At 35.0% G+C, this 12,494-nt stretch overlaps 4 protein-coding genes across 5 annotated transcripts in view; 1 reads left to right on the top strand and 3 right to left on the bottom strand.

The window, feature by feature from the left end:
* The window catches only part of LOC106880990 (zinc finger protein 345), a 47,668-nt gene that overhangs the window by 21,471 nt on the left and 13,703 nt on the right, over nt 1-12,494 (top strand). The window contains exon 1 of one of the 2 annotated variants that reach the window (XM_014931175.2): nt 11,071-11,714. The exons of the other annotated variant lie outside the window; for it this stretch is intronic. The gene's annotated coding sequence lies outside the window, so the exon portion shown is untranslated. Of the gene's footprint in view, nt 1-11,070; nt 11,715-12,494 lie in introns of those variants that run through there. 2 annotated transcript variants of the gene reach the window in all.
* LOC128250451 (zinc finger protein 239-like) overlaps nt 1-12,494 on the bottom strand; it is a 20,774-nt gene that overhangs the window by 1,476 nt on the left and 6,804 nt on the right. Inside the window, exon 2 of the mRNA XM_052975492.1 lies at nt 144-906. Within this exon, the coding sequence (XP_052831452.1) occupies nt 144-567 (424 nt within the window). The 5' untranslated portion in view covers nt 568-906. The remainder of the gene's footprint in view (nt 1-143; nt 907-12,494) is intronic.
* LOC106880956 (zinc finger protein 239-like) lies at nt 2,477-9,796 on the bottom strand. Its single transcript, XM_052975491.1, has 2 exons — nt 9,662-9,796; nt 2,477-5,040 (listed from the first exon to the last, which is right to left on the bottom strand). Exon 2 carries the CDS (start codon nt 4,696-4,698, stop codon nt 3,667-3,669), a length of 1,032 nt encoding a protein of 343 aa, XP_052831451.1. The 5' UTR covers nt 4,699-5,040; nt 9,662-9,796; the 3' UTR covers nt 2,477-3,666.
* On the bottom strand, nt 6,096-9,808 carry LOC106880944 (zinc finger protein 271-like). Its single transcript, XM_052975490.1, has 2 exons — nt 9,751-9,808; nt 6,096-8,623 (listed from the first exon to the last, which is right to left on the bottom strand). The coding sequence occupies exon 2, from the start codon at nt 8,267-8,269 to the stop codon at nt 7,070-7,072; it is 1,200 nt and encodes a 399-aa protein (XP_052831450.1). The 5' UTR covers nt 8,270-8,623; nt 9,751-9,808; the 3' UTR covers nt 6,096-7,069.

Genomic DNA, 12,494 nt, shown 5'->3' with positions numbered 1-12,494 from the left:
TAATGCACTACTTTGAGAGCAAGATTTACCACAGATATCACACTGATATGGTTTTTCTCCTGTATGAATACGTGTGTGAGTATTTAATGCACTACTTTGAGAGCAAGATTTACCACAGATATCACACTGATATGGTTTTTCACCTGTATGAATCCGTATGTGTAAATTCAAGTCATTCTTTTGAGAGAATGATTTACCACAAATCTCACAATGATATGGTCTCTCTCCTGTATGAATACTTCTGTGTTTACTTAAGGATGACTTGTGAGAGAATGATTTACCACAGATATCACAGTGATATGGTTTCTCTCCTGTATGAATACGTTTGTGAGTATTTAATGCAGTACTTGTGAAAAAGGATTTACCACAGATTTCACAGTGATATGGTTTCTCTCTGGTATGAATATGTTTGTGATCATTTAGGTGGTGTTTCTGAGAGAATGACTTTTTACACATGTCACAGGAGTATGATTTTTCTTCTCTCTCATTCTGAATCTCATCACAAGAATCAACTCGTTCAGTCTCTATTTTAATTTGAATTGATTCCTCACAGAATTCATTTTCCATAATTTTTCTTCTCTGTCAAATTCAACTATTGTTCTTTGAAGTATATCTAGAACTATATTTCCATAAAGGGTGACTTCAATTGATGTGTTAAGATACTGCAACCTCTTTTCGAAATATGTCCAAGTTTAAACAAAGCAATCAACTCTTGAAGATATTCCAGGCAGTGAAGTAGAGAAATTTTGCTAATGTTCCCAAGTCACGGCAACAATTGTGTAACACCAATTCTATCACAGATTTATAGATGAGGGAATATATCCATTTTGTGTAGCAACTTCCTTTATTTTGTGAAAGATGATAAATCTAATGTAAATAATATTAAGCCAATGTCATGTGATATTTCTGAAATAATAGAGAAACAGTATAAGATGTAGGGGATATTTAAAACAGATTTAACGATAGAGAATATGCATTTCAATAGTGATAAAGTGTAAATTTAAATATTTACATCCACATTTGAGCTTTAAATTTTGGTGGAATCCTAGTTTATGCACCACATATAACCCCTCCTAAAGTTTTTATATTTTGAAAGTTTCCGAAAACTATTTGAAGCTTATGTTATACACACAAGAATTCATATTATGGAAAAAAGCAAAAAGATTGTTTTTGTGAGATTTAAGTGCTATTTAGCTATTATAATAATAACTATCTGATACCGTTTTTGTTTCTTTATCGCTAACGTACTCTTTCTCCAGAAATATTTTAAATGGTCCTTTACTGCTATTTAAGCAAAAAGTTTGGTAAATAGTGGACATGGAGCCTTCTGTTCAGAAACTCATCCGTCATCTTTCGATTGCTGTTGAATTCAGATGGAGCAAAAACATTGTTGCAGACATACTAGATCTGTTACAAAGAATTGGCATAGAACTAGAAGGGAGGGAGAATTTTCCCCTCGAGGGAACCCTAACCCTTCTTCTCAGAAATATTGCTATTTATATTGGTTTCAAAGTTTGGCACAAGGACAGTGGGTGCAAGTCAATTACATCAACCCCTGTGCTAAACTGGTACTTATTTTATCAACTCTGAAAGGATGAAAGGCGAAGGTGACATCGGTGGAATATCGATTCAGAATGTAAAGATGGACGAAATGCCACTAAGCATTTTGCCTGGCATACTAACAATTCTGCCAGCTCACCGTCCTAATATTGCTATTAATATTGCAACTATCACTCTTATAGCTCTCACATAAATCATTTCTTGCCTCTCTGTCCAAATAATCTGTATGGCAATATTGCTGAAACAGTTGCTTCCTTTTGGCAGTAACACAATAACCATCATTATATTTGTGTAATATTTCTCTATGAATACTAATTAAAGGCTTTCAACATGGAGATAATAAAAACAAAAGTATTAGTTTTTATATCAACAACAGAAATGAAATTAAAGAAAAAAACAAATAATGTGATTTTTTTGGTTTGATTTATTTGTGGAAGATGCCTGGAAAAGTCTGACGTTTTGAGTCTATGCTCTTCAATACAAAGGATTAAAAGGAAAAGAAATGGAGGGAGAATGAGAAAAAAACGTGTCTAAGCGATTAAGTTCAAATTGACCCTGTTTGAATGTGCATTCACTGCTTGTGACCAATGGCCTCTCTGATGGAGTTGGTTTGTTTGCAGCCTACTGTGAAAGTATGTCTATGTTTCTATGCCTGCATGGGTCAAACAATTTAGTGATGCAAATTTCCTACAGTCATATACCTTTCGTGTCACCAATCCTCAAGTTGATACCGCTCATCTTCTCTGTGAATAGATTTGCTGGATGTTCCAGCGAAGTAGTAGCCAAAAGAATATTTCTGTAAGACATTCACTCCTCCATTTTGTTTGTAGTTAAGTGAAAATTTCTAGAGAATGATTTACCACAAATATCACAGATAAACAGCTTCTCTGCTATACGAACATGTTCATGACTAGACGATTTACCACTTTGAGAGAATGATTCTCCACAGAGAACACAGTGACATGGTTTCTCACTTGTATGTGTATGTTTGTGTTGAGCTAAGCTTGTACTCCTAGAGAATAAATTGTAGATATCACACTAATAACAGTGATAAGGTGTGTCTCTTGTATGAATACGGCTAGGTTTATGTAGGGCACTACCTTCAGAGGAAGACTTGCCACAGATATCACCCTCTCCTGTGTGAACACACTTATGTTTAATCAAGTCACCAGTTGAGAGCAAGATTTACTACAAATATGGCTTTTCACCTGTATGAATTCGTATATGCTTATTTAAATCATCCTTTAGACTGAATGATTTGCTTCAGATTTTAGCAATAGGATTTTTCGGATCTTTTTTAAAACGGGGGCCACATTTTTCATTAACGAAACACTTTGAAACTTGGATCACTGGTAGAATGTGTCGTATAAAACATCTTTTTCTCTTAGTCTTCTTAAAAAAAAAAGAAATCCATAAATTATTCCATGTTAAAGTTGTCGTATTTCTGTAATTTCAACCAATCACTGACGTCCATTCAGCCGATATACATTAAGTGCCGACTACATAAACAAACGATTCTGAAACAATTAACCCTAACCCTAACTCTAACCCTAACCCTAGGGTTAGAGTTAGGGTTAGGGTTAGGGTTAGGGTTAAAGCAAATTTAAAATGAAAAAAGCAAATAAAACAAAGAATCGTTTGTTTATGTAGTCGGCACTTAATGTATATCGGCTGAATGGACGTCAGTGATTGGTTGAAATTATCGAAATAAGACAATTTTTTACATAAAATAAATTCGAATACAAAAATATTTTTCTGTTCTATAACACAAAATAGATAAGTATACGAAGTTTGAAAGTCTTTCGGTACCAAAAGCACTACGTAAAACATTAATGAAAAATGTGGCCCCCGTTTTAAAAAAGATCCGATTTTTCTCCTGTATGAACATACATGTGTCTCTGTAATTTGCTTTTATCTGAGAATGATTTACCACAAATCTCACAGCAGCATGGTCTCTCTCCTGTGTAGATACTTATGTGTTTACTTAAGGACGATATGTGAGAGAAGGATTTACCACAGATATAACTATGATATGGTCTCTCTCCAGCATGAATAAATATGTGGCTACATAAGTTACAATTCGTAGAGAATGATTTACCACAAATGTCAGTGATATGGTTCGTCTCCTAAATGAATACGTTTGTGAGTCTTTAATGCAGTACTTGTGGAAAAGAATTTACCACAGATACTACAACAATATGGTTTCTCTCCTGTATGAATACGTTTGTGACTATTTAACCTTCCACTTGTAGTGAGTGATTTACCACAAATCTCACAGTGGTATGGTCTCTCCCCTGTGTGGGTATGTCTGTGTTTAATTAGGGGAGATGTATGAGAGAATGATTTGCCACAGATATCACACTGATACGGCTTCTCTCCTGTATGAATACGTCGATGTATATGTAAGGCAGTGCTTTCAGAGAATGACTTGCTACAGATATCACACTGATATGGTTTCTCTCCTGTATGAACACGCTTATGTTTAATTAAATCACTACTTTGAGAGCAAGATTTACCACAGATATCACAGTGATATGGTTTTTCACCTGTATGGATCCGTATGTGTTTATTTAAGTCATTCTTTTGAGAGAATGATTTGCCACATATATTACAGCAATGGGGTTTTTCTCCTGTATGAATATATATGTGTCTTTGTAATTTACTTTTATCTGAGAATGATTTACCACAAATCTGACAGTGGCATGGTCTCTCTCCTGTATGAATACTTCTGTGTTTACTTATGGACGATCTGTAAGAGAATTTTTTACCACAGATATCACAATGATATGGTTTTTCTCCTGTATGAATACGTGTGTGAGTATTTAATGCACTACTTGTGAAAAATGATTTACCACAGATATCACAGTGATATGGTTTCTCTCTTGTATGAATATGTTTATGGGTACTTAAAGTACCACTTGTAGAGAACGACTTACCACAGATATCACAATGATATGGCTTCTCTCCTGTGTGAATACGTTTGTGATCATTTAGGTGGTGTTTCTGAGAGAATGAGTTTTTACACATGTCACAGGAGTATGATTTTTCTTCTCTCTCATTCTGAATCTCATCACAAGAATCAACTCGTTCAGTCTCTATTTTAATTTGAATTGGTTCCTCATAGAATTTATTTTCCATAATTTTACTTCTCTGTCAAATTCAACTCTTGTATATCTAGAACCATATTTCCATAAAGCGTGACTTCAATTGATGTGTTAAGATACCACAACCTCCTTTCTAAATATGTCCAAGTTTAAACAAAGCAATCAACTCTTGAAGATATTCCAGGCAGTGAAGTAGAGAAATTCTGCTAATGGTCTTAAGTCATAACAACAATTATGTAACACCAATTCTATCACAGATTTATAGATGCAGGAATATATCCATTTTGTGTAGCAAATTTCTTCACTTTGTGAAAGATGATAAATATCAAAGATACATCTAAGTTAAATACTATTAAGCCAGTGTCATGTGATATTTCTGAAATAATAGAGAAACAGTATAAGATGTAGGGGATATTTAAAACAGATTTAACGATAGAGAATATGCATTTCAATAGTGATATATTTTGGAAGTTTCCGAAAACTATTTGAAGCTTATGTTATACACACATGAATTCATATTATGGAAAAAAGCAAAAAGATTGTTTTTGTGGGATTTAAGTGTCATTTAGCTGTTATTTTTAGCACATCTTATAACCACCTGATACTGTTCTCGTTTCTTTGTTACTGACGTACACTTCCTCCACATAAACACATCTAACGATTGTTTACTGTGATTTAAACAAAAAATTCATACTGTCCGTATAAAAAAGTTATGAGCAGTTATGAGGTGTTTAAGCCATAAACCCGCCTACATCTTTTATTAAAACTACATCAAAGAATCACAGGTGAGGTCCATATATCACTGGTTACAGCAACACTGTCATGTTATTTGTTAAATAGTAGACATGGGGCTTTCTGTTCAGAAACTCATCCATCATCTTTGAAATACTGCTTAACTGAGATGGAGGAAAATCATCGTTGCAGACATACTAGATCCGTTATTTCTCCTTAAAATTACACGTCATTCCACCTTTATTTCTTTTCTTTAACGTTGTTTATAATTAAACACATTTAAGTTAGTATAATGTATTGTTCTATTCTTGTAATACACATACCTTGGAATGGAAAATATTTCCTCATAGTAAAAAAGTATTTGGAAAATATTTCCTAGTAAAAAGTATTTCATTTCTTTTTCAAAGCTTACGGATTATAATTTTGCGATGTAACAATGATTAAAAGCTAATTAACAATACTTCAACTGTAAAAGAATGTGCATTATGGTAGAGAAAAAAATGCAAATTCGGAAAATTAAAAGATTAGTTAAATACAGACCTAGGGATAACAATATTAATTCTGTCTGACCCATGAAAGCATGGAAAAGTAGACATTACAACTAAGGTATATATATATATATATATATATATATATATATATATACTTGTCATTTATTTATGTGTATCTATCTATATACATATATATATATATATATATAGATATATCTATATAATATATAGATCTATCTATCTATATATCTACACACACACACAGAGGAGCTGGACTAAACTTGTTGGACACTCAGAAGATAAATAACCATCATATGGGCAGAAAGTTATGCATGGATACACTCCTTAGAGAATGCCAGCAACATGAAAAGGAATAGAAACCTCTCCTAGACATGCAATATATACACCATATCTCAATTGCTCCACAAGAACAGGAGACAGCAACTAAATACTTGATTAACAAAACATATATGTGACTCTCAACCTCCACACTGTCACAATATCTCTTATGACATACCAGTGTTGATGACATCACCCATCAGTTGAAGTGCAAAAATTAGTAACATCACCAGCTCATCATCATTTAAAGTGCATTTTCCATGATGGCAAGAGTTAAATGGTTTGGCAGCACCTCACCAGCTGAAAGGCTGTTCAGGCTGCATTTGTCTGTCTTGGCATGGTTTCCACACCCGGATGCCATCCCTATTGCCAACCACTTTACAGAGTGTGCTGGGTACCCTTATGCAGCACCAGCACAGGTGTCTTTTGCATGCCACTAGCACTGACAAACTAGCAAGATCAGGGATACTCAGCTGGAGAGGGTAGTAAGTGACAAGACTGTATGCAAAGGCAACCATGCTTTTACCTAGCTTCATGTCTTTCCAAACAGCAAATTGCAAGTCTCAGCCCCCTGTCATCCCCTCTGTGAATAGCTATCTCTTTTGTGTCTACAGATGTTACTGTAGTATGGTTAGTCTTTCATTTTAATGGCTGTGTCTTGTTTAGTCATTGCCTAAAGAAATTAGTGTATCAAGTTGATATGACCTCTCTTCTGTATAAAAAGGTATCAAGTATGGTCCAGAGGAGCAGCCAAAAAATATATCCGTGATATGGTCACTCCGGTGTATAAAGATGACTGTGTCAAGTCACTGAAAATTTCTAGAGAACGATTTGCCACAAATATCAGAGAAACAATTTCTCTGCTCTATGGACATATTTGTGTCTAGATAAACCACTTCTTTGAGAGAAGGATTCTCCACAGAGAACACAGTGATATGGTTTTTCACCTGCATGAGTATGTTTGTGTAGATTTAAGCTTGTATTCCTGGAGAATGACTGACCACAGATATCACACTGATATGGCTTTTCTCCAGTATGGATACGCATATGTATAAGTAAGACACTATTTCTTGAGAAACATTTACCACAGATATCACAGTGATATGGTTTTTCTCCTGTATGAACACGCTTATGCTTAGTTAAGTCACTACTTTTAGAGAAGGATTTACCACAGATATCACAGTGAAACGGTTTTTCTCCTGTATGAACTCGTTTATGGTGAATTAAGGTACTGCTATCAGAAAACGATTTACTACAGATATCACAATGATATGGCTTTTCCCCTGTATGAACACGCTTATGTTTAATTAAGTCACTACTTTGAGAGCAAGATTTACCACAGATGTCACAGTGATATGGTTTTTCTCCTGTATGGATCCGTATGTGTTTATTTAAGTCAACATTTTGACTGAATGATTTACCACAGATATTACAGCAATAGGGTTTTTCTCCTGTATGAACATATATGTGTCTACTTAATTTACTTTTATCTGGGAATGATTTACCACAAATCTCACAGTGATATGGTCTCTCACCTGAATGGACACTTCTGTGAGTACTTAAGGATGATCTGTGAGAGAATGATTTACCGCAGATATCACAATGGTATGGTCTCTCTCCTGTATGAATACGTTTGTGACTTGTTAACATACCACTTGTAGTGAGTGATTTACCACAGATATCACAATGATATGGTTTCTCTCCTGTATGAATACATTTGTGAGTATTTAAGTGACCAATCTGAGAGTATGATTTACCACAGATATCACAATGGTATGGCTTATCTCCCGTATGAATACGTTTGTGAGTAATTAAGGAACTACTTCTAGAAAATGATTTACCACAGATATCACAATGATATGATTTCTCTCTGGTGTGAACATATTTGTGATCAGTTAGGTGACTTTTCTGAGAGAATGACTTTTTACAGATGTCACAGGAATATAATCTTTCTTCTCTCTCATTCTGAATCTCATCAGGAGAATCAAGTCTGCCAGACTTTGTTTTAATTTCAATTGGTTCCTCACAGAATTCATTTTCCATAATTATTCTTTTCTGTCAACTTCGTCTCTTGTTCTGGTATTGTTTGAAGTATTTCTACGACTATATTTCCATAAAGCGTGACCTTTGTTGATACGGCAACTTCCCTTGTAAATATGTCCAAGTTAAAATGGAATGCAACCAACTCTTGAAGATGTTCCAGGCAATGAAGTATAGAAATTTTGCTAATGGTCTCAGGTCACAACAACAATTGTCACACCAATTCTATCACAGATTTATAGAAGTGGGAATATATCCATTTTGTGTAACAACCTCTTTTACTTTGTGGAAGACAATAAATATCAATGATACATCTAAGTTAATAAATACTATTAAGCCAATGTCATTTTGATATTTCTGAAATAATAGAGAAACAGTATGAGATATAGAATATGTTTAAATGTAGATTCAACGATGGAAAATAAATTATATTTCAATAGAGATAATGTGTAAATATAAACATTTACATCGACATACGAGCTGTAAAAAATGTGGGTGGAAGTCTTGTTTAAGAGCCCTATAGAATCCCTCATATTTTTACAGTTTGGAATTTTCTGAAAATTTTTGCAAATTTGTGTTCAAAGAGGAGAATTAGAGAAAAAACAAAACAAATTCTGTTTGTGGGATTGAAGGGCTATTTAGCTTTTATTTTTAGCACATCTTATGACCACCTGATACCTTTATCATTTCTTTTTCACTGACGTATAGGTGTATACCAATATCTTTCTCCACATAAACATAACGATCTGTGGCTGAGATGTAACCAAAAAATTCATACTGTCTGCATTTCAAACTCCAATTCTAAAGAAAAACTCGAAAGTTTGAAAAATATTTTGTTTGTAAATTTGAAAATCATTTTTAATATTTTTCATCACCATATGGATTCCTGTGTGTAGAATACAGGGCGGAGGCAAAGATCATGGACCGCACCCCCTTTGGGATTGGGGGGTGGGGGTGGTATTTCTACATGAACATATTTCCTTGTAGTATAAAGTATTTAATTTCCTTTTCAAAACATAGGGAACAGAATTTTGCGATGTAGCAATGTTTAAGAGTTAATTTACAATACTTCCACTGTAAAAGAATGTTCATTACGGTAGTGTAGAAAAAAAAGCAATTTAGGTAACTTAGAGGTTATTAGTTAAATACAGATCTAGGGATAACAATATTAATTGTATGATACAATAAGGTATAAGTGTCATCAGAAATGATGGACTTATGTTTGTAACCTCTGCAATATCACGTTGGAAGTAAATTTTAATTTCACTATTTCATAACAATACCATGTTTTTATAGGTTCCCATCATCTTCGAAATTACGCTGAAATTCTTTACGTTACACAAAATTTACATAAGTGAAATTGAATAGAAAAAACAATCGAATGAAGAAAAATACCTCGTATAAATCACAGCTGTAATTAAGAAGTGAACAACGCTCGTCATTTGTATTGTTACTACACACTCATTAACTGAGAAATTCCTTACCGAATTCTAACTGGCGATTGTCGATACTCGGATTTATAGTTGCTTTGTGAGTAAGAGCGAGAGAGAAAGAATTTGCATAGAACTAAAAGGGAGGGGGAATTTTCCCTCAAGGGGAGAGAACTACTCAGAGCTTATAGTTGCTTTGTGAGTAATAGCGAGAGAGAAAGAATTTGCATAGAACTAAAAGGGAGGGGGAATTTTCCCTCAAGGGGAGAGAACTGCTCAGAGCTTATAATCTACGTTTCTAAACTTCTTCTGTGAATTATTTGTTACCAAGCTAAGGCGGCAAGCTGGCTAAAACGTTAGCGCGCTGGGCGAAATGCTTAGCGGTATTTCGTCAGTCTTTACGTTCTCAGTTCAAATTCTGCCGAGGTCGACTTTCATCCCTTCGGGGTCGGTAAACTAAGTACCATTTGGGTACTACTAAAGCAGCGCGGACCCGTCCGCGCTAGCTAGTCTTGAGTGGTCGATCCTAACCCTAACCCGCGTGTGCAAATGAATACGGGTTAGGGTTAGGATCGACCACTCACGACTAGCTAGCGTGGACGGGCGACTGCGCGTTCGGGTCCGCGCTGCTTTAGTAGTACCTACCATTTGCGTACTGGGGTCGATCTAATCGACTGGCTACCCTCCCCCCAAAATTTCGGGCCTTGTGCCTAGAGTAGAAAAGATTATTTAGCAAGGTCATTTTCAGACATACTGTAATCTGGTTAGTCTTTCATTTTAAGGGCTGTGTCTTGTTTAGTCATTGCCCAAAGAAATTAGTTTATCAAGTTGATTGATATGACCCCTCTTCTCTATAAAAAGGTATCGAGTATTCTGGGTAGTCGTCACATGATTAAATTGCACGAGGTAGTGTTTTGACTGTAGACCCCTAAATAGAGCAGTTAAGAAAGTAAGCAGGAAAAAGAATTGCTTTACTCGCTATGTTTTTACCTACTCTGTTTACTCCCAAGAAAACAGTAGGCTAGTTTTCTTATCTTTTTAATTCCTCACAGACAGCGGTCGATAATGCCATTTCTTTTAAGAACGGCTGCTGACCAATTCAATTCATTCCCATGTATAGAAGCGTTCTCTTGTGGAGTCAGAAGCAAATGTTTTCTGCATACTGTATCTATTCAGAGGTCATAATTCATTCAGGCGACCACTAACCAGTGGAAAAAAAAAAAAAAATCACGAGAAAATTTTAAAAAGTTAAAATTATCGGTGATCCTTCATTTTGACTCGACGAAACCAAAATAAAAAGTCGCTTGTTATCATCAATTAATTTTATAATCAATAATTAATTTTACATTAAACAAACATTCATTTATCCTGGAAAAGAAGGCACGCGTTGCATATAATGATGTTGTTGTTGGCACTCCGTCGCGGGTTCCAGTTGATCCGATCAACGGAACAGCCTGTTCGTGAAATTAACATGCACTCCACAGACACGTGTACCCTTAACGTAGTTCTCGGGGATATTCAGCGTGACACATTGTGACAAGGCTGGCCTTTTGAATTACAGGCACAACAGAAACAAGAAGTAAGAGTAAGAGAAAGTTGTGGTGAAAGAGTACAGCAGAGTTCGCCACCATCCCCTGCCGGAGCCTCGTGGAGCTTTAGGTGTTTTCACTCAATAAACACTCACAACGCCCGGTCTGGGAATCGAAACCGCGACTCCGCTGCCCTAACCACTGGGCCATTGCGCCTCGACGCATATAATGTACATACAGATGAATAAGCCACATTCACATGTCAACAAGACAGCTTCCACTATTATTGATAATGCGCATGTACAACCGGATGTTTAATCTAACATTGTTTATGGAATGTCTTTGCTAAACAATTATTTTATCATTTCGGTAGAAATCGTAATTTACTGACAGACAAGTACTCATATTTATACAGTGCATTGTAGGACATATATGTGTTTACTAACAACATATGTTATCATCAGTGACTTAATATCTGGTTTATACGAGGTATATTTTCTTAATGTTCTCTTCATTCAATCTTTTTTGATTTCATTCATTCATATTGGGATTTACATATTTGTAGTTATGCCGATTCTTATATATTATTGTATCTTACAATTAATATATTTTTGGGCATAACTACAGAGTTGTACCCAACTCTGTAGTTATGCCTATTTTTGCCCTAGGTCTGTATTTAATTAATAACTTCTAAGTTACCTAAATTGGTTTTTTTTTTCCGCCGTAATACACATTCTTAAACATTGTTACATCGCATAATTCTGTTCCCCATGTTTTGAGAAGGAAATACAATACTGTTTACTACGAGAAAATTGTTTCCATTCCAAAACATGCATTACAAGAATAGACCTGTGCATTATACTAACTTAAATGTGTTTAATTATAAACAGCATTAAACAAAAACGAAGATGGAATAACGTGTAATATTGAAGAGAAATAATGGATCGTGTATATCTGCAACAATGTTGGATAAATTTAGTTTCACACCAGACTCAATGTTTTGCTCAGTCAGAATTGATCTAGGGTCAAACTATAATCGATCGCCGATGAATGATCGGTTAATATATAGTTCAACACCCGGTCACCAAAACAAAGAAGAACCCATCTAATAGGTGTAAAAAAATTTTCATATTCATTTTCTACCCTTTTTTTTTACACCTATTTGACTGTTTTTTTTTTTTTTTGGTGACCGGCTGTTAAACTATATATTAACCGAAGGATCTTAGCCAGTTATTTAATAAGGAATTTAGGCGGATTTCTGGTTCGACC

This window comes from Octopus bimaculoides, chromosome 21 (genome assembly GCF_001194135.2).
Source record: "Octopus bimaculoides isolate UCB-OBI-ISO-001 chromosome 21, ASM119413v2, whole genome shotgun sequence".
Classification (NCBI taxonomy): Eukaryota; Metazoa; Mollusca; class Cephalopoda; order Octopoda; family Octopodidae; genus Octopus; species Octopus bimaculoides.
This window is presented reverse-complemented; position numbering and strand designations above follow the sequence as displayed.